Source organism: Talpa occidentalis, unplaced genomic scaffold (genome assembly GCF_014898055.3).
Source record: "Talpa occidentalis isolate TD23 unplaced genomic scaffold, MPIMG_talOcc4v2.1 talOcc4.11, whole genome shotgun sequence".
Classification (NCBI taxonomy): Eukaryota; Metazoa; Chordata; class Mammalia; order Eulipotyphla; family Talpidae; genus Talpa; species Talpa occidentalis.
Window position 1 is genome coordinate 26569052 of NW_023601104.1, and position 25503 is coordinate 26594554.

At 39.9% G+C, this 25503-nt stretch overlaps 1 protein-coding gene across 33 annotated transcripts in view; it reads right to left on the reverse strand.

The window, feature by feature from the left end:
- RORA (RAR related orphan receptor A) overlaps positions 1-25503 on the reverse strand; it is a 672136-nt gene that overhangs the window by 138975 nt on the left and 507658 nt on the right. For 31 of the 33 annotated variants that reach the window (XM_054687750.1, XM_054687796.1, XM_054687795.1 and 28 more), the window contains one exon: positions 4386-4410. The exons of the other annotated variants lie outside the window; for them this stretch is intronic. In XM_054687750.1, coding sequence (XP_054543725.1) covers positions 4386-4410 — 25 coding nt within the window. The remainder of the gene's footprint in view (positions 1-4385; positions 4411-25503) is intronic. 33 annotated transcript variants of the gene reach the window in all.

Genomic DNA, 25503 nt, shown 5'->3' on the forward strand with positions numbered 1-25503 from the left:
TTCAGAGAATTTCACATACTATATGTTTTTGTTCAATCATTCAAAAATATTTTCTCATATTAATTTTTAAAATAATATTGTCATGCAGTATAATTTTCTATGATATGATTATACCACCATTTATTAGTAATTTTCCTAATACTAGAATTTAGGGTGTACTTACATACACATTTTGTGTGTGCACATAAATCTTAGCATTTCAAATTACTTCCATAGGCTAATCTACTAGAAGTAAAATTGTCAGATCAGAATATCATCATTTTTCAGGTCTTTAATACATAATACAGGGAAGCTTATAACAAGTTATTGGAACAGAGTATATGTCTTCTGAATCTCTGATCAAATTGATTGTTATCTAAAAATCTTTGCTATTTCATAGGCCCTTGATATTAATTTATAATCACTGGTGAGGCTAAAAATTGTTTATTGTATAATTAGCTTTTATCTTCTATGAATTGTCAATTCAGCACCTTTGTCTATTTTCTCATTTATCATTAAATATACAGAAATATATTCTTTTGTCATTTAGTTAATTTTTCAAAAATAGTATTTCTTTAATCTATCTAAAACTTAATTTGTTATATGGAATGAGAAGAAAATTATTTTTTTGTGATCACTGTACCACTTGATTACTTTGCCCACAGCTCCTATGTGATCCATAGATACACATTCAATACTGTTCTTTCATATTCGAGACTAGGTTTGGGTTTTTTTTTCCCTCTCTGTTTCACCGATCTCTGCCTATTTTTTTCCAACAGTACCTCACCCTCATTTTTTTTTTTTCTTTAGAAGTTCTTTTATCATGGACAAACAAAAATAAAATCACACTTTAAAAACAAAGTGGTGGTTACCAGAAGCGGGGAGAAGGGTGGACAAATCTGGGAAAATGAGTCAGTTTTATGGGGAAGGATGGAAGCTAGATTTGTGGTGAACCTAATGTAGTATATACAGATGTTGATTTATAACACTGTACACCCTAAACCTATATAAACCAATGTTACTTCAATAAAACAACCTGAAAAAAAGAAGTTCTTTTAGCTCTTATGTTGGATTCTTTCAACTTAAAAGATGGCCAGGATGATGTACAAAGAAGGCCATCTTCTGTTGGAGAAAGAGAATCTCTGCCTTTGAACTTCTAGTTCTTAGGTGAAAATGATAGTGTTAGTTCTTGTGTCTATGAAGGGGTGGGGCTGGTGCAATGACACAGAAAATCAGAAAGGATTTTCTCGGTTTCTTGATCGTCATAGGAATAATAACATAAAGAAGAATTAGATGTCTTTTTGTTCATCTCAAGAAAAGAAAATTTTCAGTGAGGGGATTAAGATGTTTAATGTTGAAAGATCATCTCTGCTTGTGCTTCTAGGGCACTAGTAGAGCAACCCATGTAGCTGTAGAAAATTGCCAGAAATTGTCGCAAAATGAAAAATGAGAGAAAGCCTGAATTACAGCGATCCTGTTAGTGTTCCTTAAGGTATGTGCTGAATAATTTTTCTTTTTTTGAGGCTTGTAAAGAGTGCATATCATAGGGTGGTGGAGATATAAGTGACTTTTCCCTTTTTTAAAAGTTTAGGTATATTTTCATCCCCCCCCCCGCCCCAATTGCATGAAGGTTTTTTCCCCCATGAGTAATGATCTATTAATTAATTTCTGGAATATGGTTATAAAATCCAATTCCAAGAAGCTCAATGGTATAAAAAGTAGATTTTCTCTTTTTTTTTTTTCCCCACATTTTTACCTTAATAGACACAGCAACACCAAAACTCATCTCATTAGAAGAGATTTTGTGAAAATGAGACAGGACATTTCTAAACCAAGTGCTTTTCCTCTGAATAAGATTTAACCCAAAATGAGGTTGGGACTGGAAGAGGTATGAAAAAACTACCTTTCAAAATTGCTATTTCTAAAACTAATAGGAATTCTTTTGCAATAGCTTTTCTTCTTTGACAAGGATTGATACACCCTGCATATTAAAATTTAGAGGGCTAAGTAAGTGCTCACTGGATACAATTTTCCCTCTGTGAATTCCCTTTTTGTGATAAATTCCTGCTATTTTACTGTCTTGAAGATTCCCATTTTTCTTTAATAGTCTCTACTGTCCTATTTTCCTTAGCTCTTCTTAATTGTTCTGCTTTGCATTAGAAAAGAAATTCTCTCTGGCTGACCAGCTGTGCAGAGGGTCAGAGTCATGGATAATATACTGTATCCAGTTCAGTCAGGCTCGAGAAAAGCTAAACTGTGCCTCATCCTGGAATTAGTCACTTTAAGTGTAAGTGATAGTCAGCTTCCGTGGCAATGATTTCATCATAGTAAGCACTTAAGAATACCTGCTGCATTTTTTTCACCCCCACCAAGCAAGTTTATCTGTGCTCTTAAACTTTAGCAGCATTCTGTATTTCTTTTCTATGCTACATTGAAAAGAAATAAAAACCAAGTACTGGACACATCACTTTTAAACTCAATTAGGTAATAGTCCATTTCCCCCTTAAACCTTTCAGGCTTGTTTTCCTTTTAGAATAACACTTAAAACCCGACCAAGCAGCCACAAAACCAGTGACTTTCCATTTCGGGGAGCTGGGGAGTGTTGTGTACATAAAGTCCTTGCTCTTCAGTGGGTGTCCACAAAATTTCTTGCAACCAGGCTTTCACTGGACAGCCCTATGAGATGGAAGAAACTTCCTTCTACTCAGATACTGTCAGGGTCAATGTGCCTTTCAGGAGATTGTCTAGCACATTACAAACGTTGAAATTGTAAAACAGATTGAGCTGGACAGATCCTTGCCACTGCTTTGTCTGCTAAATATAGATAAGTTGTCATCGGGTTGCACAAGCAATTTCCAGCTACAGCTCCTTAGGAAGGGAGGCCACACAAGGGCTCATGTCTGTGGTAGTTAAACTGCACAGAAAGTTGCTGATCCTGACTCAGGGTTGTGAAGAGCAAGGGAAGGGGTAGACGTGAAATGGGAGAAAAAAGTGTTAGTTTCAGTTAAATATAATGACATCTGGAGGAGCTGTGGCAAATGATGGCATTGGGTAAAAATTAATCATCAATAACTTGGAAGAAAAGACATATAGATAGAGTCCTAGCCTGGAAATTTGTGCTCAGGGTTCATTCTCTAACCCCACTTTGGAAAGCAACATGGAATAGTGGGAAGAGGACCTGAGATCGGGAGTCAAATAGTCCTGAGTCTGAGTCCCAGCTTAATCTGACCCTGTGTTTGATTTGGAGTTAATTACTTAACCTCTCTGAACCTCAGGATCCTTAATATGAAATAGTTTTTTTTTTTTTTTTTAAAAAAAAAAAAAACCTCACAGGGTTTCTGGTATTTACATTAAAGTACATGGCACTACTAAGTGCTCAACTTTTGTTGGTGTCCTTCACCTTCTCTTCTCCTAGGCAAGTCATTTCAGTTCCCCTGGACTCCAGTTATTTCTCTCTTAGTCCTCTTGGTCCCACCTCTAAAAATATCTCCAGAAGTGATCCATTACTCTCTATTTCCACTGGTACCCTGATAGTAAGGGCCACTGTCATCTCTTGCCTAGGCCATTATGACAGCTTCCAAACTATAGTTTCTCTCCTGGTTTGAAATACTATATGATCCATCTCTGCACAGCAGAGCATAGCAAGCAGTGAGAGCGTTTTTTGAAAGGTAAATTAAATCATGCCTTTCTCTACCTAAAACCCTCCAGTGGCTTCTCACTGTACTTAGAATAAAAATCCTTCAAATTCCAAACTCCTTACCACAACCTTTAAGGTTCCATGTGATCTAGTCCCTTCTTACTTCTTCCCCTGTTAACGTTATCTGTTAATCGCTTCCCCTTCTATTAATATTTTCGAGCTGTACTGGCCTGATTTCACGTCCCAGAACATACCCAGTGTTCTTCTACAGCGGGGCTCTGCTTTTACTATTTTCCTAGCTTGGAGGTAGTTTCTTCTGTATATGCTTCAGTTGAAATCTTCTCAAAAGTTAGGTTGAATATTTCCTCCTAAAATTTGTCTTTCTTGACCTAGTCTTTCTCTATCACAGCCTTATTTTATTTTCTTCATAACCCTTCATAGCAACACTACATGAACTTATTTAAAAGTTTGCTTCTCTGCTTCCCCCTCAGGAATGTCAATTCAATGAGAGAAAGGGACTATATTTTACACCTCCGAGTAAATCCAAAATAATGTGTGCTGCAGAGCATGTGGGGAATGAATTCCAAATAAAAATGTAAAATGGGGAAATGATATCTTACTGAAAGTTTGTGACTGCATTTGAAAATCTTTGTATGTCCTTTCCATTTCTACAGAGCCTATGATTCCTTGACAGAAAATCTGAATCCCAGAATAATTTTAATGAAATGCAGTTAGAAAATTTTCAAATAGTAGACACAGAACAACTTACATCCAAGTTGAGGCACTTTGGGTATCTGTTTCAATGAAAAAAAAAAAAAAACAAAGAAAAAAAAAAAAAAGAAAGGCCTTATTATTTGCATGTTGAATATCTATATATAAATAGATCCTTTAAAACGATTTAAAAATTGTGTTCCTTTAAGTAGTAGTTAGATTTTATCAGCAATCCTATTTATCATGGGCTTAACACATCCTTTCTTCACAGACCTTGAAAATGAGTCTGATTCCACAGAATAACACATCTCCTCAAAGAAATGGCTCAGGTAAGCTCGGCTGAGTGAATCGCTTGGTGCAGCTCAGGGAGTTAGTCTTGCCACTGTGCTCTGTGCGGGCCAGACTTCTGAGCTGTGCTGTAAGAGGAACATAGTGCAAACTAGATCACGTCCTAAGGAGAAGAAATGGGAGGGGCAGGAACTGTGAAGCTGATAGCTATCAACTATTTGAAGTTTCTCATAAAAGATTTTGTGCTTGTGTGGTGAGGGACAAATCTAGAACCAACTAGCAGAAGCCACTGGGAGGCAGATTTTGGCTCAGTCAATGGAGGGAATCGCTAATAGTTTGCTCTTGTGCATAAGCAAAGGGCTGACTGAGAATATAAAGAGCAGGATCCATCGCTGGGTGTTTACACTTCAGCCCTGCAAACCTCAGTCAGTGGTCAGCGGTGTTCCTTCTGTTGTTGGGCAGCATGCACACTCCTGGCAAGGGCTCATGGAACTCTTTTCACAAATTCTTGGCTGGGTAGCAGGACCTAGGAGGTGAGCTGCACCACACAGCATACTCTCTACTATGTAATGTATGGAACAAGGTTGAGTCAGCTGTTGGTAGTGACAAAGATGCAGAGAAGTTAACCTAGAATCTCAAAGACACATGGTTTTCTCTTCTGATCTGGAAGCAAGTTACTGTTTATTTCCTACCCAAGGGAACTCATACTGGGAAGGCTGAAGTGGGTACTACTCTACTTGGTACATAGTTTGTGTTCCAAGCATAACCCTGGGTTTAGGCCTAGAAGAAAGGGTTGGCAAGTTTAAGTTGTTAAATTAGATCACCTTTTAATTTGTAGCTGATGACTGTTTTTTTTTGTTTTTTTTTTTAACCTATCCCTGCAGGCAGGGGTGACTGTCTCTCCTTAATGACCCCCCCACCCCTCTTTTCTCCTGCTTTCCTTCCTTTCCCTTTCATTAGAATCCCTATGAGTCTTTACATGCTTAGCATGAAAATGAGCCCATTTTATTTTTGGAACCCACAGAGGCAGCCCTGAGGGGAGTTATTGTGTTGCTTTTAGCAACTAAACAAAAAGGTGTGAAATCATTTGCTGGCTGTTCTAGAATGGGGAGAAAAATAAATAAATAAACTGAGAAGGAAGGTTCAGGACAGTGTGTAGCAAGTTGGCCAGAAGCTCGTGACTCGGCCTTCTCTGAGGCTTATTAGTAACCAAAGTGGCCTCAGGATGTCTGTGCATTTCTCTTGTACCTTCCCAGGAAGTTATGTATTTTTTTTTAATGATTCATTTTGTAATACAAATTTCATGTTGATTTGAAAAGGACCTGAGGATGGGACTAGTTTGAGAAAATACCTTTGCCCTTTGTGAAATCCCTTCCACAGGGAGGTGAGAGAGAGAGACTATTCACCAAGTGCTTATAAGAATCAGGGATACAGTGATTTGTGATGCTTCTGTGAACTGGTTTCCGAGTCTTCACCATCGACCTTTAATGGTTAAATGACGCAAATGTGGTAAGAGACAAAGGCCTCAAGCAACAAAGACTCCTTGAGAAACTTGAAACTTTTACCTCCTGCTGATAATAATCATTGGGAGCCATCTTTTGTTTGGGGGTGGGGGTAGAGGGTCCCAGATACATCTCTTTTTGGGAGAACATCAGATTTGGAGATTTCCCTTCAGGAGCAGGGGCAACTTCATTTCCAGTTGACAACTTTGATACGGGATTTTCTTTTTTTTTTCTTTCTTCCTTTTTTTCCACGATGGTGGAATCTTCTGCAAACTACAAAATATTTAAAACATATAATAATGCGAAGACTTGGTAAACGCACGTCCTCATTCTCAGACTTCGCAATTGCTACGGGAGCTCTTTTTAAAAGAAACTAAAAGCTTCTTTCTTTCTCTTTCCCAAGAAGCAAACAGTCCTGCAGCTGATGTGTGTCCTTCCTTTGGCCTTTATGCAGCACTGACCAGAAGGCACTTGGCTTAATGGCGTGGCTCTGCTGCCAGGCTCCAGGAGGCACTGCCGAGTCGCAGCGGCCACTCTCCTGCATTACTAAGGTGGATCAGCCTCCTTTTATTCAGCATTCAGGGCCACAATTACAGTATAGACAAATGAGGACAAGACAGACCCTTTTAAAGCACTGTTTAATTGATGAATCAACCCATAGATCAAATAATATCGATTATCCACTTATTATCAGGGACTATGCTATGTGTGGAGATAGGGTGAGTCATAGACAGACAAATGGAAATTAAAAGCACTATGATACTAAAATTACTCTTAGGAACTGTCTTTCTTTAGGAAAATTCCATGATAAGCTATAGACTTGACGAAATGGGCAGTAAGAACCAAGAGATGTGACTGAGCTAGGTAAGACTGTGGGGTGAAATTGGAGAAAGGAGAGAAGAGGAAGGAGAGAGAAGGGAGTGGGGAAAAGGACAAAGGAGGGAGAGAAAGGGTCATGTGGCAAAGTGGTTCAGTAAAAAGCTCCACGGTGGTTCAGTTGCCAGAGGGCTCCCACAGCAAAGTCTCTAAGGATCAATTTGAAGTTGTTTGTGTTTCTGTGAAAGAAATCCATCCTTTGCTACCTATTCTCCACCCTGCCCCTCCACCCCAGTAAAATGTCTAGTGAAATAGATTTTTTCAAAACAAGGGATATATTTCATATGTGTGTGTATATATATATATATATATATATATATATGCCTTGTGTGAACATGTGGCACATGCCATTTAAGTACACAACACAGTCATACACATATACACATGTACACACAGACACACATGCACCTGCTATATCAAAGACCTGGGATAAACAAATGAACCAGTGAAAAGCAGAAATTCACCATCAGAGGTGAACTGGAAAACATAGTCCCGGTGCTTCCTCATACATTCAAATCTTGGAGCTCTCAGAAATCCTGGCCTGGGTTCTTGGCCTTCCACGCGGTGTGGAGAAATTGCACTGAGACACACATTGGAGCACAGAGAGAGCTTGTTTGACATAAGAGTTGAGAACGGAGCTTATTGTTTTAGTTTTACACTGTAGGTTATAGGGAACATGATTTGAATACGGGGGTGGATTCTGAGGTCATAATTTATCAAACCTCTGCCACAGTTGCCCAAATGCTCTTTTCCCTTGTTTCCAACTAGCAAACTCCTACTCCTCTTTTTAGGTTCTATTTAAATATCATTTTATCTGTGGAGCCTTCCCTGACCCTCAGGGAAGGTAATTTTCCTCTTCTGAGCTTCTCTTTTTTCTCCATGTACACCTCTACTACAGCACATACTTCACGGTAGCTGCACATGGTTTTGGCCTGGCGTACAACAAAGTAGACCTCAGGGTACCACTGCTAAATCCCCACTGCCCAGCAAGACATATGACACCTTTGCTAAATAAAACCTGGGTATGGGAGTTCGAGAGGGCGATGGAGAAGCAGACACAGCTTCAGAAAGAACAGCACTCTAAGCTCCCAAATTCAGTCCAATTCTTCTCCCACAACTAGAGATGCCGTCTGTCTCGCCCCTTGTTCCTATTTTGAATAAGAACCCATTGCTCCCCAAAAGTAAAAGCAATGTAGTAGTCATTTGTTTATTTACTCCCTGCGCCAAGACCCAGGGTGACGAGGCTGGATTGCACACGGGGCGTGGGCATCAGAAACTGGAGAGGCTCACCCTGCCAGGCCTGTCTGGCTCGAATGCTTGGGCAAGTCACAGAGCTCCTGTGGGACTCTGCTTCCTCACCCAGTGGTAATGACCAGCTTCACAGGGTGGCTGCAAAGCTTAATTAAGGATTGAGGAGGAGGCTGAAAATACAAAACGCTGCGTCTACGCAAAGGATTTCTCCTCCTATTCATTCATATTTTGGGGCTCAGTATCCTATGGTAGGAAGTGTTTAAGATATGGAAGAAGAGTGAAGCAAAAAAAAAAAAACGAGAACTACCATTCTTATTCTAAAGTGACTCACTTGGGACTGACTGGGAATTTGACCACAGTCTCACTGCCTTTATTCTAGTATTTTCTGCAGTCCTTGCTGCTAACTTTTTATGTGTATGGCTTGCTAACTCTAGGCCTCAGTTTCCTTGATGACAAGGACTTCCTTGATGGCTCCTTTTATGCGCAGGTGTGCTGTGATGCTTTACATTTTTATACTAGTCCCTTTACTCTTAAACCATACTCAGAAACAAGGTTGGCCGAAGGTAGCCACAGAGGTCAGTCCCTTGAAGGAGAAAACATGGGAACTTGTAAAGCTTTGCACAGGGAATACCTCACCTTTGCCTGGCTTCCCAGATGCCCACCTATCTTCTAAGTACTTGGAAACTCAGCTGATTCTGGGTATCCATTACCGCCAGAGTCTGTAGCTTCACTGCTAATTGCTTGCTGAATGAACTGAACAAAATAACAGCTGATTTTAAGGCGAGAGTGAGAAAGTAAGAGAGAGACAGAAAAAGTAGGGGGATGAGTTTCTACCTTGAAAGTCTTATTATTACTATCACAGTTTGTCGTTTTTAATTTTAGAGGTTGTTCCTGAACAAGGGCTATTTAAGGACCAACAACCAGCTTTCAGAAAGAGAAGAGTCCAATGCCTATGCCCCAAACAAGTGTCCTTTGCTACGCTCATTGTTGAGAGAGGAGCAGGGCCAGGAGATGACCATCGTTTACACAGAGAATCCTCTGTACACGCGTTCTGCTGCAGCTGTCTTCAGAATACCTGGCATCACACCCCAGGGGCAGCTGGGTCAGCCACAGGGATCAGGTGAGGAGGAAGAAGAGTGAGACAGCTATTGCAAGTTGCCCAGCCAGGTGTGGCGATGGCTGTGGAAAGGTGTGGGGCCACCCAGGTTTCTATAATGAGGAGAGAGAACATAGGCCAAAGGGGAAGATGTAATGCTGACTGTGATTGGCTAATTTAACATGAGGCAGATCGAAAGAGGAAGGGGAGAAAGGGCAAGATGACGTCTCTGAGAGCCTGGCGATGTTCCCCTTGAATGTAAGTGCTTCCGAATGCAGTTCTGAAGAAGGTGGGGATAATTGGGAAATATGACATGCAGAAAGCCACGCGCTAACTCAAGTATATACAAACATTAATTAATGTTGGTGTTAGTAGTCTGTGATGTATATCCTAATTATATCAACACTGAACACATTGCTGATACTTTCCACTTCATGTAAAACTCACTTTCAGGAGAGGCAAAAATCATTTTTGGAACTTTAACTTGGGGTGCCGTTGACAGTTTTCTTAGGAAAATGTGGCTACTGGAAATGTTGGATAGCTTTTTTCCCAAACAAAGCATGATGAGTGGTTTCCAACATGCCTAGAGTAAAATTTTCTATAGAAGTGCTATGAGAAAAATGCCACATCCTAGGGATTGAACACAGAATCTAGCCACAATACATGAGAACAAATTCAGTGTGTTCCGAGAAAGTGCAAAAATCTTGAGACATATTTTCGTGAAACAGGATCTTAACAATTCTTTGAAAAATAGCCTTTGCAAAGAACTTATAATGTACCTCATAGAAGTTTCTCAGTTTTAAATGTGGTTAATTTTATATGATAAATTTTATATGATAATGGAAGCCGAAGACACTATGGAAACATCATTTTAATTCTAAGCCCCCCGCTTTGGGGGAAATGGAAGCTTTCCTTATTTCCTTATGCATCTTCCATTGAATATAGGGAGGAAGGAAAGCAGTGCCAGGTAACTCCAACACTTAAACTGTTACTTAGCCATCCACCTGCTAAAGGTGTCTGAAGGAATTGTTAACTTCAAAAGAGGTTTCTCAATCTACATCCTACTCGAGGTCAACTCTGATCACAGGTGCACTTGGCCATGAGACATTGGCAATCTCAGAAGCAGATTTGGCTGCCAAGTTCAAGATTCCATGACTCTGAATGTAGTATAACACTCGACTCCAAGCCAGAGCCTGTAACTCTTGCTGTGGAGTTGAGGGCCCTCCTGGTACCATTCTGGCTCACATTCACTGGCTACAGTAGTGCAGCAGGTGAAGGACTTAAGTGTCACTAAGTTGGTTTCCAGTTGCTTCCAGGAAAAAAACATCCATGGCATATAAGATTCTTGCATCTGACACCTGGCAAGTTTCCCCTGTGCTCACAGGCTGCAGAGAGATATGCTCATTGCTGTCACGGCCCTAAGTGCTGTCCCCCACACTTAGAGGTGCCCCAAGACACATGTAAACTTAGGGACATTAGCATTTTGGAGACAAGGTATAGGAAAAACAATCTACATGTATCTGAAAGTTCCGCCAAGCACCTCAGCCCTGACATGCCACTTCTTAGCTCTTCCAACTTCAGAACATTCTGTCTTAGGAGCTGTCAATCAGCTTCTCACATCACAAGCTGGTTTTATGGTGTTGATACACAGCTACAGAAAGGAGGCCAAAATAAAGGACTTACCAACACTATTTCCTGCAAATGATCCCCCTGTTTTCCCCAGGGGTCTTTCTCCCTGTATTGTTCTATGGAGTTGGGTAAACCCTGAAGTTCCATGAATATACAAATAATAAACAATAGTCAAATTTAGCCTCCTCAAACAGCAATAGAATAGCATAACTTGGCCTTTGCTTCTTTGGCAATTGAAAGGTCAGAATGCTATTCTGTCTTTTTTTTTTTTGCACAGTCATTTACATTGACATTTCCCCCTTGCGGGATCAAATCTTCAATGTGAAAATAAATCTAGAAACTTTCTGTTCACACATTTTTAGGTGTGTGCACTAGATGATTTCACCCCCCCTCCCCCACCCCCCGCCCAGAGGTAAGCGCAAGTCATGGTAACTGGCCACATCCTTTATCTGTTGGGTCCTAAGAGTTAGCAGAACTTTATCTTTATGATGAAATGGCCTTTAGAAGTGGGTATAGCCTCGTTCAGAATGCAAGCATCATTATTGAGAAAAAGCACTTTCCTTTTAAACAGAGAAACCAACAGCCATGCTCTAAAAGGCCTGAAAAAAAAAAAAAAAAAAGTCGAGCTACCACAAACCAAACAAATATTCAGCTGGGTTTCAGGAAGTTTAGAGAGGATCAAACAAGCCTTTCTCTATTGAAGTTGTTCGAGAACATTTATGCTTACTTCAGCCTTGTTCCTATTTATGCTACTGGCTTTTATACATCGACCTCAGGAGGGCATTCCAACTTCAGCTTACTCACAAAGTGCCTTCAGAAATGGAGGCTGAAAATCCCACCCCCCGGTGGGGGAGGGGAAGCACTGAGATTTGAATTTGTTTCCAAACCACTGCTGCTGCTTTGTCCTTGAGGTGAGGATATCTCGAAAACTTGCAGAGAGAAATTCCACAGAGACAGGGTGAGGAAGCTTTCTCACGGTGTGAACATGGCTGTGAGGAGAATGCCTCTTTTCGCAGGATGAAACCAGGAGAAGAGGGTGTCTATTTGTGGCGTTCTAGCAAAGGTTCCACTCAGAAGGAGTTTGCAATTTCCTGCTGGTCCCTGGAGAGGAGGATTACAGTGTGCAGTTGAATTTTCAAGCAATAGGATAAGGGGGGGGACCTACATCGGGCCCTTGCAAACAATATTCTTGCTTTATAAACCTGTTAGTTTTCAACAAATAATGTCATTCATGCTCATAAGAATGTTTTGGCGAGTATTTATATCCCCATTTGATAGATCAGAAAATTGAGGCTCAGAGATTAAATAACTAGCCCAAATACACAGAAAGCTAAGATCAAACCTGGGTGGTTCTGCCTCTAACACCTGAGATCTTTCTAACATACCACGTCAGCTCCTCCCCAGATCATGATTGGTGGGAGAGGGGAGAAATGTCTGGAGAAGAATACTAAAGAGTTGTGACTGGGGAGTGGCAGGAGGATAATGTTATCACTTTGCCTGTTGTTACTTTGTCCCCAATTTTTCATAGAAATAGACAGGTTTCCTCTTAAAATATGCTTGTCAGAGCTTGTGGTGAAATTTAAGTTAAATTTGCCCCCCCCCCCCCAAATCAAATTCACCTAAGAGACAAATTCACCTAAGAGAAGCCTGGGGGACAAATTCACCTAAGAGAAGCAAGAGATGAGGAAGCTGGTGTCTCCAGAAAGGTCAGATATGAAGAAGTGATGTATCTGAACTCACGTAAAAGCCACATGTTGCCTGTCTCTGGAGAAGGCCTCAGTAAGGTTTATCCAATGTAAGGGAAAACAAGTCTTCAGCAAGAGTATATCTGCCAAGACGTCTTCCACTACTGCTGGTGCCCAGTTATGTAAATACATACCTGGCTTACTCTGGAGCTTAGAAAAAATTTCTGGCTTATGCTGAACAACTCCCTCGTCCCCCCTTTTTCATTATGACAGAATAGATTTTTAGTTACACCAAATAGCAACTGTTCTATGATACAAATTGATGTGCACCCCACCTACACCCCCACCCCATAAAATCAGTACCCTCAAGTAGGAAAAGGCTTCCACTTGGGGAGGCTCCTGGGAGCAGCCATTGTCTGCGCCTTCCTCCCAGCCTAGTCTTTTTAAAGTTGGTATAACATATCCATAAAGTCGACTATCCCTTCCCGAGTTTCCAACAGCCATTTTAGTCACCTAAATCTGAGGGAGATAAATTTACAATCCACTTTAGGTTTATGTGGGGAACCATAAATATCAGGCTTGAGCCCTCAGGGCTAGAATTTCATGGGCCATTAAGCATGTCACCAGGTGGAGAGCTGTCAATACCCTGATGTGAGTTACCCTGAGATAACCACAGTCAGCCTGGCTTAAGGAAGTGTAGCCCTGGTCACAGAGGGGGTCTGTTTACCCCCTGCCATTACTCCATTCAGTGATTCCATTCCCTCCTCTGAACTCAGTTCTTGTTAGTTCTTCTCCTCACTAGACAGCAGGCTGCCTTTCTCTGACCTGGAGTGAAAGGCTGGGTGACATAGAAAGAACAGATTTGCAGTGTGACAGATTTGGATTTAAATCCTTATCTCCCATTTGCAGTTACAAAATAATGCACAAGTTACTTCCAATTGTACAATTTATTAAGGATAATTAATAGCACAAGAAAGATACAGCTAAGGTTAATGGGGAGAGATTTTAGAAAGACAGATTTCTAACTTGGTAGACAGAAGAACTTTCTACATTCAAGATTGGATCAAAAATAGAATAGGCTGTCTTGAAAAGACTCAACTAAGTAACCTCTACTGCAGATTTTGTGCAGAAGTTGGATGCTGGGTTGGGAATCCTAGGAATATTGTGAGTTTAGACTGGCTGCTGCAAATTTCCCTGCTAATCATGAAATTTGATGATTCTATGATTTGCATGTGTGTCCTTCCAGAAAAGCCAAGATAAATCCGTTCATAATCCCCAATGGAGAAGAAAAGTAAAATGACATTATTTTTTCTTATTTTCATTTTCCTTCTAGAAAACTAATCCCTACCATGTTCTGTTCCCTCCGCTCAATTAGCTGGTAGAATTAGAAAATCATATTACCACTGAGTGCAAAGAACACATTTAACCATTTTGAAACACTTAACATTTAACAGAAACCACATGGTCATAAGTTTTAATTACTTCCCACTACACAAACAGTTCCATTTTTAGAAAAATCAAAATTCTCTATGTTGCCTCTTGCTCCCCTTCTCACCATTGTTCCTCTGTTTGACTAGCTCGGCAGTGCTCACCCGTCCTGCCCTCTTGCTGTCTGAGTCCATGGCACCTGCCAATAAAAGTGATGACTGACTTTGATGCTCACGCAGGTTTCCAACAACAGAGTTCACTTCATAATCACCAGAGTTCAGCCAGTAAGCCTGATCTGAGTGACACTGGATTTTTTACCTGAGATGTTGCACTGTGAGCTTTCATTTCTACAGGTTACGAACCACTTTGAAAGTGAATTTTTTAGCTTGCTAGGGGAAATGACCTATGAGCCTGCAGACAAATCCCAGCTGATTGGACAAAGCCCAAGCCCTTGTTAGACAGCTTGAGTTTGCTCGGAAAATTGGCTACCGCGTATGAGTCATAGTTATGGGTCATCCTCTGGGATGGTGTGTGCACGCACATATATATGTGAACATGCTCAGGACATGAAGCAAGTCATAAGTATACCTTACAAGACAGCATTTTCTGTTTGGTTAAAGTGGGTATCAAGTGCAGCCTTAAACTGGAAGAGGACCATACAAGATGAAGGACATTGAGCAAAAGGGAGCGAGAGGAATGCTCAGACGAGGGCTCCGATCCTCACCCCCATTATAAAACTAATGTCATTATCTTCTCTGCACATTGATCAGCAGGCACTGAGGAAGCAGGTGCTTGTGTTCATATGACCTTATTTATCTAGACGGGTACTATTGTCCCCATGTTACAGAAAAGTTAAATGGCCTGCCGACAGCCACATTACTCTGAGGTTAGAGTAAAGGCAGTAGTAGACCTTACAGAGATGCCTCCAAAGCTGCTGAATTTTTTTCATGCTGATCTTTTTTTGGTGGCTTTCAGGGCAGAATCTGACTGTATCTGCCTCTCAGGGCCTGCTTGAGTCACCCTGTCTCCTTTTTTTTTTGTCTTGGATGTCATATTTCCTATTTGTGGCTAGATTCCTGCTTCTCCACAGTGGTTCTCTTATTAGTCTAATGTTATCACTGATGTTTCAGATACCCTAGGGTATCATTTTTCAAATTAGGGACAATTAAAATTTCAATGAAAACAGAGTTCTATCAGGAGACCCCCCAACTTTTGTGGCCAATACTTAAGATAAGGAGTAGTTGTTTTTTCTTGCTCCCAAAAGCTGCCTCATTTGATAGCTGGGATAGAGAATGTCTATTATTTTAATCAAAGAAATTACCAAATAAAGACTTGTTTCTTTTGAAAATAATCATTCAACCTTTTCATACTGAATTATGGATAACATGACAGTATAGATAGATGCCCCAAAATGTTTGATGGTATGGTTAGCTTCTATTTCCAAGGTAGCTTTCAGAAATAGATTTATTTTTAACCTTGACATAATTTGAATCTAACAGATATATTTTCCTTCACAAATTTATTTCCAACTGAAATGATATGGCTGGGATGAAGCAGCAAACACAAATATGCAGGCAAGCAAACAAACAAAAAAACAATTGCCAGTTGTTCTTCCCTTTCCAACTAGAACTTTGAGGTGCTTTGAGGTTTGAAATGCTGTATACAGAAGGCTGCAAAATGCTCCCCTCCTTCCCCCCCACCAATATGCCCACATTCTAATCCTCAGAATTTGTGATTACGTTATTTTAGATGGCAAAAGAGACTTTGCCGACGTGATTAAGTTAAGGATCTTGAGATGGGGAGATTATTCTGGATTAGCCTATTGGGCTCAACACAATCACAAGGGACCTTATAAGAGACAGACAAGAGGGTTAAAGACACAGAAGGAAATGTGACTATGGAAGTAGCGAGACAGAGAGAAAGAGATTGGAAGATGTTAGCTGTTGACTTTGAAGATGGAGAAAGGGACCAGAAGGCGAGGCAGGCCAGAGGCTCTAAAGCTGGTAAGGTCAAGATACAGATTTCCCTTTGAGCCTCGAGAAGGTATCAGTCTTGCTTACACCTGATTGTAGTCCTGTGAAACTGATTTTGGACTTTTCACCTCCAGAACTACTGCGTTGTTTTAAGTCCCAAATTTGTGATGCTTCTTACAGAAGCAATAGGGAACTATCAATAATAAATTTGTTCACCATTTATTGCATCTTAGGTCTAGCTCAGTGTTTAGCATATAATATTCACTCATAAATTAATATAATTATTTGAAAATGTAAAGGAAGGTAAGCATGAGAATGGAATGTACCAAATTCATGGCAACGATTTTTTCAGGGTGGTTAAAAATCCCCTATTTCTGAGGATCTAAAGAACACTTCTTTAAGGCTTGGGCGACAATCACCCAGGAATCCAAGAGGAGACCCGGGCATTTAGGTGGCTTTGTCTTAGCTCTTCAGGGTTAGTGAGCTCTTTCCTGGCATCCTGGGGAAGAGACTGTAGAGTGACATAAACAGCATTTATAGATCAAATGCTTTAATAATATTTATTTGTTGCTTCCAGGGACTTAAAGCACTGGGAAGCAGGGAGGAAGAAGAGGTAGTGCTAACACTATGCAGATTCCAGCACCTTTAAGAACATCTGGAATATAGTAGGCACCCAACAAGTAAGTGGTTTTGAATGAGTGGCGTTCAGAGTCAGCATAAACATGACCCTTCAACCCCCTTCTAAAAGTCTTCAACAGTAGAAGCAATATCCTACCACCTCTGCCTCCCTGGATGCTAATTACAATCAGACTTTATACAGCTTTGTAACTGAAGAGTAAGTTAATAAAATTTGATAAAAGACAAAAGGAAAGAAATACAGTTAAAAAAGATTTTAGCTATAAACTAAAGTAGAGTGAAGGAGAGCCCCCTCCAGCCAGACACAGACACACATATATACATACCCATCAACATGCAATGTATTTCGGGCACAGGAAATGCAGACCACAGCATTATAACCTCACTTTTTCTGGGGGCCCTCTCACTTGTTCACTTTTTGCAAGACTTTTAATTTAAAGAAAAAGAAATTAAATCATTGTGGCTGATTGAAGAATCGTTCCCCTAAGGAACTTAATACTTAATGGTTATATTAGTGATTTACAGTCACTTCTCATTCAGGATTCTTTCAGATTTATCATAGAGGTAAAATCAATACCTTCTACAATACTGGAGAAATTTAGATGATTCATTTTTAAGATATAGGAACAGAGAAAAGTTAATGATAAAGACTGAAAATAATTCCAGTTCTCGCAATTCAAGATCTGGTTGACTCTCAGAATCATAATTTAGGAAGATGGTGGTCTTGGAAATCATCTAGTCTTGCTTCCTCACTTGACAGAAAAGGAAAGCTCGGGCCCTGGTGGATTTTTCCAGAAAACACTGACTAGGAAACTGCAGACACAGGACTTGGGCCCAGGCCTCTGAATTTTGGATCCAATGTGGCACACATGATGGCACATGGAGTTCGGGGCACCAAAAGAGACACCAATCTTGCTTTCAAGGTATTGACAGTCTAGCAGGGGAGATAACACATGTATATTAAAAAAAATGATGACACCAAGAAAACAGAGATAAGTTGTACAAAAGGGAGGTAGATTTAAAAAGGATCTTTAATCACTGGCCCATAAGATTAATATTTTTTCATTTTTTATACTATTAATAGTAATAAAACTTGTGAGAGAGTAAAGTTCTTCCTTTTTTCCCCAAGAGTCCTTGAAACCAAGTTCTTGGACTACAGTTTATTTAAGAATTTCACAATAAATACTATTTGAGTATCTAATTTGAAAATAAAAACAACTGAGCTAGACCATACAATGCATGGTGGGTGAGATCTTCCAGGCAGGTATCTCCTTGCCTGCCTATGCAAGCCAACTCAAATGAGGCACTGGGGCAAAAAGAAGTCTTTGAAGAGAAGATGAATTCACTGATCACCACCCTAGGAGGATAAGAGACTGTCTTTCCCCCATTAGTCATGATCAACTCTAAAATAAAAACAACACACTCAAATAAAACATTGACAGAGGAGAGCTCTTGGTTTGGAACCCAACTACAAAGCATTAGAATAGAGAGATTAGGGGAGGAGGGAGTAGGATCAAAACAAGGGGGGTGGGTTTTATATGGGGACTATAACCAAGATGAAAATGCACACATTGTGCAAAAATGAAAAATGATGTAAAAATATATAAAAAGAATAGAGAGATTATCATGCATTAGAGAGACTCCTTTTGGTGGAATTAGATGAACAGGACAACCATCGAATAGTGGGGTTTGTGAGAAACACGTGTCTTGTGTTGACAAGACAGCACCAGTTAACTTTCAGAATGGCTATGTGGGTTGGCACAGGGTGCAGTGAATATTAAATATTAGAAACTACAGATCTCCAGAGTTTCCTGAACAAAGGAAAAGCCCTACTTTGTGGATTGCCAGGTTGGGGGCTGAGTCATGAAAGAAGCTCCTGGGTGAACTCCACAGAAACCTGTGCTTTTACTTCATTCTGATCCTTGCCTTCCTTTTCCTCCTCTCCACTTGCCCTTCTTTCTCCTCTCATCTAGGATTTGGCATCTTAGTGGATGTAAGAGTAGCTTATGCTGCTTCTGCCAACCCCCAAAGGAAACAGACACTCTCCATGACAACTACCAACTATGCAGCCGCAGCAGATCTGGACAATGGGACAAAACATATTTCCATAAACAAAACCAAGAGAAGCTCACTCTTTTGCCTCCAGTAGATTAAATACTCTCTAGTCAGATTGTACTATTTTTCAAATCCTTAGGACTAAGTATACCTTGGACATGATTTGTCATGTTATTATACTGTATACCTGGAATACTCTCTTCCTTCATTACTTAGAAATGTTACTGAGCCAGATCTGCATTGATGGTGATTTCCTTCCTCCAGTGGAGGATAGGTCCTAGGTCATCTCTTTCCTTAGCTCTTGTGTCATTTTTTTTTTAAAGATTTATTTATTTATGCACATAAGAACTGGGGTACAGGCCAGAGTTGTTGGGGGGGGTGAGAGGATTCACCAGAGACAGAGTGGGGAACAGAACAGAAGGATTGACTTAAGTACACTGCTGAGAGGAGCAGCAGGAGAGTCAGGAGAGGTCTGCTGCATCATGTGGGCTGCTCCCTGGCCAGCCAGGGATTGAACTCGTGCTGCAGTAGCTGAGGACAGCTTCATAGGTTGTGTCTTAACCCCTTGTGCCACCAGGAAGGCGCCAGTACTTGTGTCATTTTATGCCTTTCTGTGTCTGCCCCCGTCTCCTCCCAACAAAAGGGAGATGATAGTTATAGATGGTCAGTTTTTTCTCCTACATTCCCAGTGCCTTCCACATGATTAGAAGACCAATTAGGTCATGAGAGTTTCTAGATAAATGTGCAAAATATCTCTATTTCTTGGGCATCTGACAGACATGAGAATCCAGAGTTCTGAGCAAAGGACAGGAGAAAGAGAACTAAACTCTATGGCTGTTCTCCTGCCAGGCCACACCAACAAGGCAAAATCCTTCTGCTTCTATTTTATTTCCCCATCTATTTACATGACTATGTTTTTAGGAACCAATGGGTTGATCTTTGTAAAACTCTTGAAAATATTGGGAAAAAGTGATTTTATAAATGTCAATCTGATCCTCTACTTTCTCCATGGTACTAATAAGTACAATGCAAAGAAGATACACGTTAGCAGAAAGTTTCTGCTTAAAAGGGGTTGGCCATAAATGCTGAAAAGAATCCATTTTTTTTTCCATTGTAAGAAAAATGTCCTTTGTTCAACTGTGATGTTTAGGAATTTCAGCTTAAACTCCAAAAGGCCTTTGGAAGGCCTCACTTGGTCAAGCGTCTTCCTATCTGCCTAGACTGTCATTTGAGCATATTGACCTGCCCCTGACAGAAAGTCTATAGAAGGCAGAGGAGGAAGAACATGCTGCAAACCTGCTGCAGAGCATTAACAAGAGCAGAATTAAAAATGATCACTTCTGGGACTTATCACAACTTGGAAATGCTATTCAATAAAAGAAAAGATAATTTTGGCCCACACTACAGGAATGAATGTCTGACACGCAGTCACTGGTCTGGATTTAGAAAACTGCTTTGATCCCCAGAGAGTAGATTGTTAATGAGTATTTTAAAGGACAAGATTGAGGTAGCATGATAGAGTTGAAAAGGGTATGGGTTTCTTAGGGTTGCAGACTTGCTTCCACTCTTGTAAAAGCAAGTGAAACTGCCTTTGAACAAGATGCTTTATACCTACCACCCTGAGAAAATGTTCTCAACTCCAATTTGGGACTTGGGGTACGTCAGATTAACTCTGTTCTATCTGACTCTGAAATCTGGGCATTTATGACCACAACAATGAACAGCTTTAAAAACAAGAGCAACTAGCCGTACTCACACCATTTTCTTATCTCAAATGTAATTTTTCTTATCTCTTGGTAACAATGTATAATTTTATAGAAATGCAGATTTTTGTATTTTAAGAGGTCATTCTCAATTTCCCAAATTTGATTATAGCACATCCTTGTCACCACTTTCATATTAAATACTAATTGCCCATGGTGGTCAAACCTTAAATATAAAAATAATCACCTTATAACTTACAGACAACAAGAAGGCAAAACATTAACATGAAAAAATTTCAAGCATACATATCAATTGAATAATATAATTCACCTCCATACACTAATACTCCATCCACTGTGAAAATATTTGCCACTCTAGCTCCACTTCTTCCCAGTTTCATCCCATTTTTTTCCTGGTAGATTTTAAACAAATCTCAGATATCTTGTCATTGTACCCATAATTACTACAGTCTTCATTGTCGATGAACTTTTTTTCCCAGAAATAATTTAAGAAGATTTATTCTGTCCATGGATAAAGATAAAAACAAAACACCAGCCGTTACTTGACCTGACAATAGCAAAAAAGAATTCCTTAAAATCATCTCAAATCCCAGTCAATATTCAAATGGTTTATCAATCATCTAATTTGCTTTCAGTTTTTGCTTGAATCAGCATTTAAACAAGAGCAGAGGTAATAATGATTTTACCCAATTCCCAATCCTTTGTCCTTTAAATGTTTCTTTCAGATGCTAACATTGCTTAGGCACATTGTATCTGGACATAGATATTGTGAAGGCCACCTTCACTGCTACTAAGTATCTCATTTTTTGAAATGTCTGATTCTAAGAATCCGACACAAATGTAGTGAAAGGCTCAGAACTGGAATATTATCACTTAATTCTCAGTTTTCTCAAAAGCATAAATGACTTAGCCAACTTTAACTGCATGCTTTCGGGATATTTTGTTAAATTTTATAACATTCCCGGGAAGAATACCTCTGACAAACCCTGGCAACCTCGATTTTATCAGCGCCAAGGCTTAATTTCCTAGGCTCTAGCGCATCACAATAGCAAAGGTTGTGCTTGCAGTTGTAGCTTCATCCTCACTTCAAAAAAGAGACATCTGATTGAACCTGGTGAGAATGCAGCCGGCTTTTGTAAACAGGGCTAAGAGCCCAACACAGTGGTAGGTTCTGACTTTTGGAAGGGAAGAAGGTGAACAGTTTGCTCCATTTGCTTCCACAGGCCTCACTGGTAACACACAGCCGTTGCTGTGACTCATAACTAGAAATACTGTTTTATAACACCAGTCTATGTTTTGTAACACACACCAAAACAAAACAGAATTAAAAAAAAATACCATTTAGAAACCAAAACCAAGTCTTGCGTCTGGGCATTGGAATCAAGATCTTAAGATGTCAGAGTGGCTATTTCATCCAAATCAAGCAGGCAAGGCCTTATCCCTTTGCTTGGCAAGAAAGCACAGGCTTCCTGCCGCTGCACATGCCCACAGGAGGAGCAACCAGGAATTTAATTTTCTTAAAACAGAAGCATTTTCAGACTTGTGTTTTCCTGGACAGCTGCCTGGTGGCTGTAATACATAATAAGGGCGTGTAATTGACAGTAATGTGAATCACTCACTGAAATTCTGGCAAAAAAATATGGTGTTATTTTTTTCCAGGAAAAAATTAAGGAGCAGATTCATCCTGTCCATTGAAAATAGCAATTACTTTACATTTCAATTCATTAGCTACCTTTATATGAAAAAAAATCACTGTAATTTGCACTAACGATCAGCCTATGTTGTAAAGTAACAGGATTGCACAATGCATGCAATTGGATGGGCTTGGTCAGACGTAATCTGTGAAATGGCAAATTTAGATGGGTTACTTGATACGGCATCCATGGGATTCCTCTCCCAAGAGTGAGTTACAGGAGACTGTCCTTGCCAATGATTTCGCCACTTGAAAAGCTGGTATCTGCCAGGACCTTGTAATTATTATGGTAATACCCAGGGCAGACTGATCAAGCTGCCATTGATGTCCATGGGCAGCTTCAGAATTCCTTTCACAGGGACTCAGATGCAGGGGTGTCCAAAAGAATGGCTGGGGATTTTCCCAGGTAGGGGTTGTCGGAGCCATGGAAGCTTTGAGACCATGTACAGGGTTTCTCCAGTCTATTAATTCTCTTTGAAAAAGGGAAAGAATAATTTGCATTAACTTCACTATCCACCTGAAAGGGCCTCTTATTTCTAAGGCACACACACAAAAACTAAACCCTGGAAAGCCATGAAGATTGAATTCCACTTAGATAAACCCAGACTCCATCTGAACTCTACAGGTTCAGGTATTTGTCTGAACCTTCAGCATCTGTGAAATTAACTAGAAAGCCCTTGCTCAGCTCTGCAAGCTGTCTTGGCTTACAGGAGTTGGAGGCAATGGGGGTATTCCGAAATGTGAAAATCCCAGAAGCACATGGAAAAAAATCTTGGGGCATTAGAAGGCTGGGGTTGGTGTGGGGGAGATGTATTTTGAGCCAAGGTTGAAAGAGAAGAAATACTTAATTCATTCCCTCCATCTATAATATTCCATGAAGACAGTTTGGATTGATTTTCTCATTTTGGGGTCCCTCATTATTTGAAGTAAAACTGAAGTCAGATTTCACTAGACAAGTTGTTATGTTGGTATTTTGAAGACTAAACTAAAAATTCTGTACTTTAATACCATTAATTAATACTGAGAACTTTTTCTCATATGGCAGCAATTGGGGGATGGGATTCTTGGCTCACGGTGACTCTTATCTTGAAAACTGCCACTAATCTCCCACTTAACTCTGAGTCCATTTGCAAATAGCTGTTAACAGGCCAAAGGATGGTGGAATCCCATAAGCCCCTAAAAAGAGACTTATTATTCACATAAAAAGGTCATGCAAAGTAGTTCAGATGCTGTATCTCAATTATAAGACAGATGTTCTATCTCAATTACAAAAATTCCTAGACACCCAGAAAGCCCTCTGAGTTGTAGTATTGGTTTCCAAAATGATACAATCCAAAATCTGAAAAGTAACATGTAATATATACAACGTGTCCTTTGCAGGCATTCTTTTTCTTCCTATATGAATACATTTTACAGGAACCCAAATAGTTGGAAATGTGTTATTTATTATTATAATTGACAAAAATGTATTCGCTCTCTGGAATGTCCATGTGTGGAAAAATAAAACATTATATGGAATTGTGCACAATATGATTTATAAGGCACATATATTCAGCGCCAGAAATTCTAACGAAGAACCTTATTCAACAGAATTTTTTTTCTTCAGCATTTGCAATTCTGGAATACCATATGCTGAGGCCAAGCATATATTATTAGCTTAAATCCTAGCTAAGCGATAAAATGTGTGTTGTTTCAAATACAGAAAACATGTTTTCCACAGTTAAATGTGAATAGTTAAATTAATAAAGTAAAAATTTAGTCTTTCAATGTCCATTTTTCTCTGTCAAAAGGTAAATGTAATATTCGTTTTGGCTCTCCAGTTGTGGGTGTTGTGATGTGCCACCCACACCACCCCCTTAACAGTTGAGGCTCTAATGCTCCCTGTGATCTGGAGTGTTGACTCCAATGGCTCAGAGCAGAGTGGTCCTTGAGACTTGCCATAGTCCAAAGGAACTGCCTTGCCCAAAGTTCTGCCCTTCCCTGGGCATCTGGCATCCAGTGGCTGGTGGATTCCAGGTGTTGCTCTAAAAGCATGCCCCAAGAAACTTGCTGAGTGCAAATCTCAGTCCCTTCTATGAGTCTGTGCTACCCATTTATTTAAAAATGCCTTAGTGGAGTGACAAGTTGGGACTAATGATGAATTTTAAATGCGAATTCACAGAACCCCAGTTTATTCAGTGTGAGTTAGATGCCACCTAAGCTTTATGCCAAGAGGGGTGGTTTCAGAAGTTTTCCAAGTCTGACATTGGAAGCTTATTTAATGGTGATTATACAAAATATGAAACTTTATGATGAGGTTTCACTATGTGTTAACATAGACAAATCATGGACGTGTGCAGAACCTTTGCCCATATGCAAAATGAAAGAGCAACTCTTATGTATCCCAGCGGCATAGTAACCCAACCTTCTGGAATTCTTCCTTATAAGTGAGACTCTGGGATAGGATAAAGAACTCACTGATCATTAGAGAGTAACTTAAACACTAGGAGAATCTGTAAGAATGGGACCCATACTGGTCATTTTGTTCATTAGAAATCTAACTTAAGAGTAGCACATCAATGGAATCTCAGGTAAAGCAATTTAGGGCAATAAAAACATATTCTTCTAAATGATACTGTCCCCCAGTGGCTCCCATAATGAAAATGAGAACATTTTCCCATCTCTCAAATCATCCCATTTATATGTAGGATTAGGTAACTTCCACAAATCAGGCTATGGAAAGTTCTTTGATCTAGACCTATCAGTCAGAAGTCTTTGGGGGGGTGCAGTGGGGAGGGTGATGGTGGTGTGTACATATATGTGATGGTAAAACAATTTTTCCTTTTCCAACTGGAAAACCATAGGTCGGACTGCCTTCCAGGACAGTTTCTACTTTGATTGTACTTTGCTTTGTGAAACTGCAGCACAAAATGACAATCACTCCTCCCACTGCCCCATTGAAGATTCTCATCTGAGAAAGGAAAGGGGAGAAAAAAAGCTATAGGAGATGGTGCTTTTACCAAAAATCAACTTCAGAAGCCCCAAAGATCCCCCTACTTCATCCTTTTCTCATTTAACTTGCTAACAGATGCCAATGAGAGAATTATTGTGAAGCTGAAAAGCTAGGATTTAAATTTCATATGAAGAGATGGACTTTACGTTAGAGGCAAAGACATTTATTCTCCTTTTCTATTACTTCCAAAGTGCTTTCTGACCTTGGAAGAAAAGAAAATTAGTGTTATGATAGAATTGGTTAGGTCATTGCCTAAGGAGGCATTAAAGGCCACCAGGAAATAAATTGAAATTAAAATAAAAATAGATTCTTTTATTGGGTCACATCTCACCCTCTCATTTACAAGCA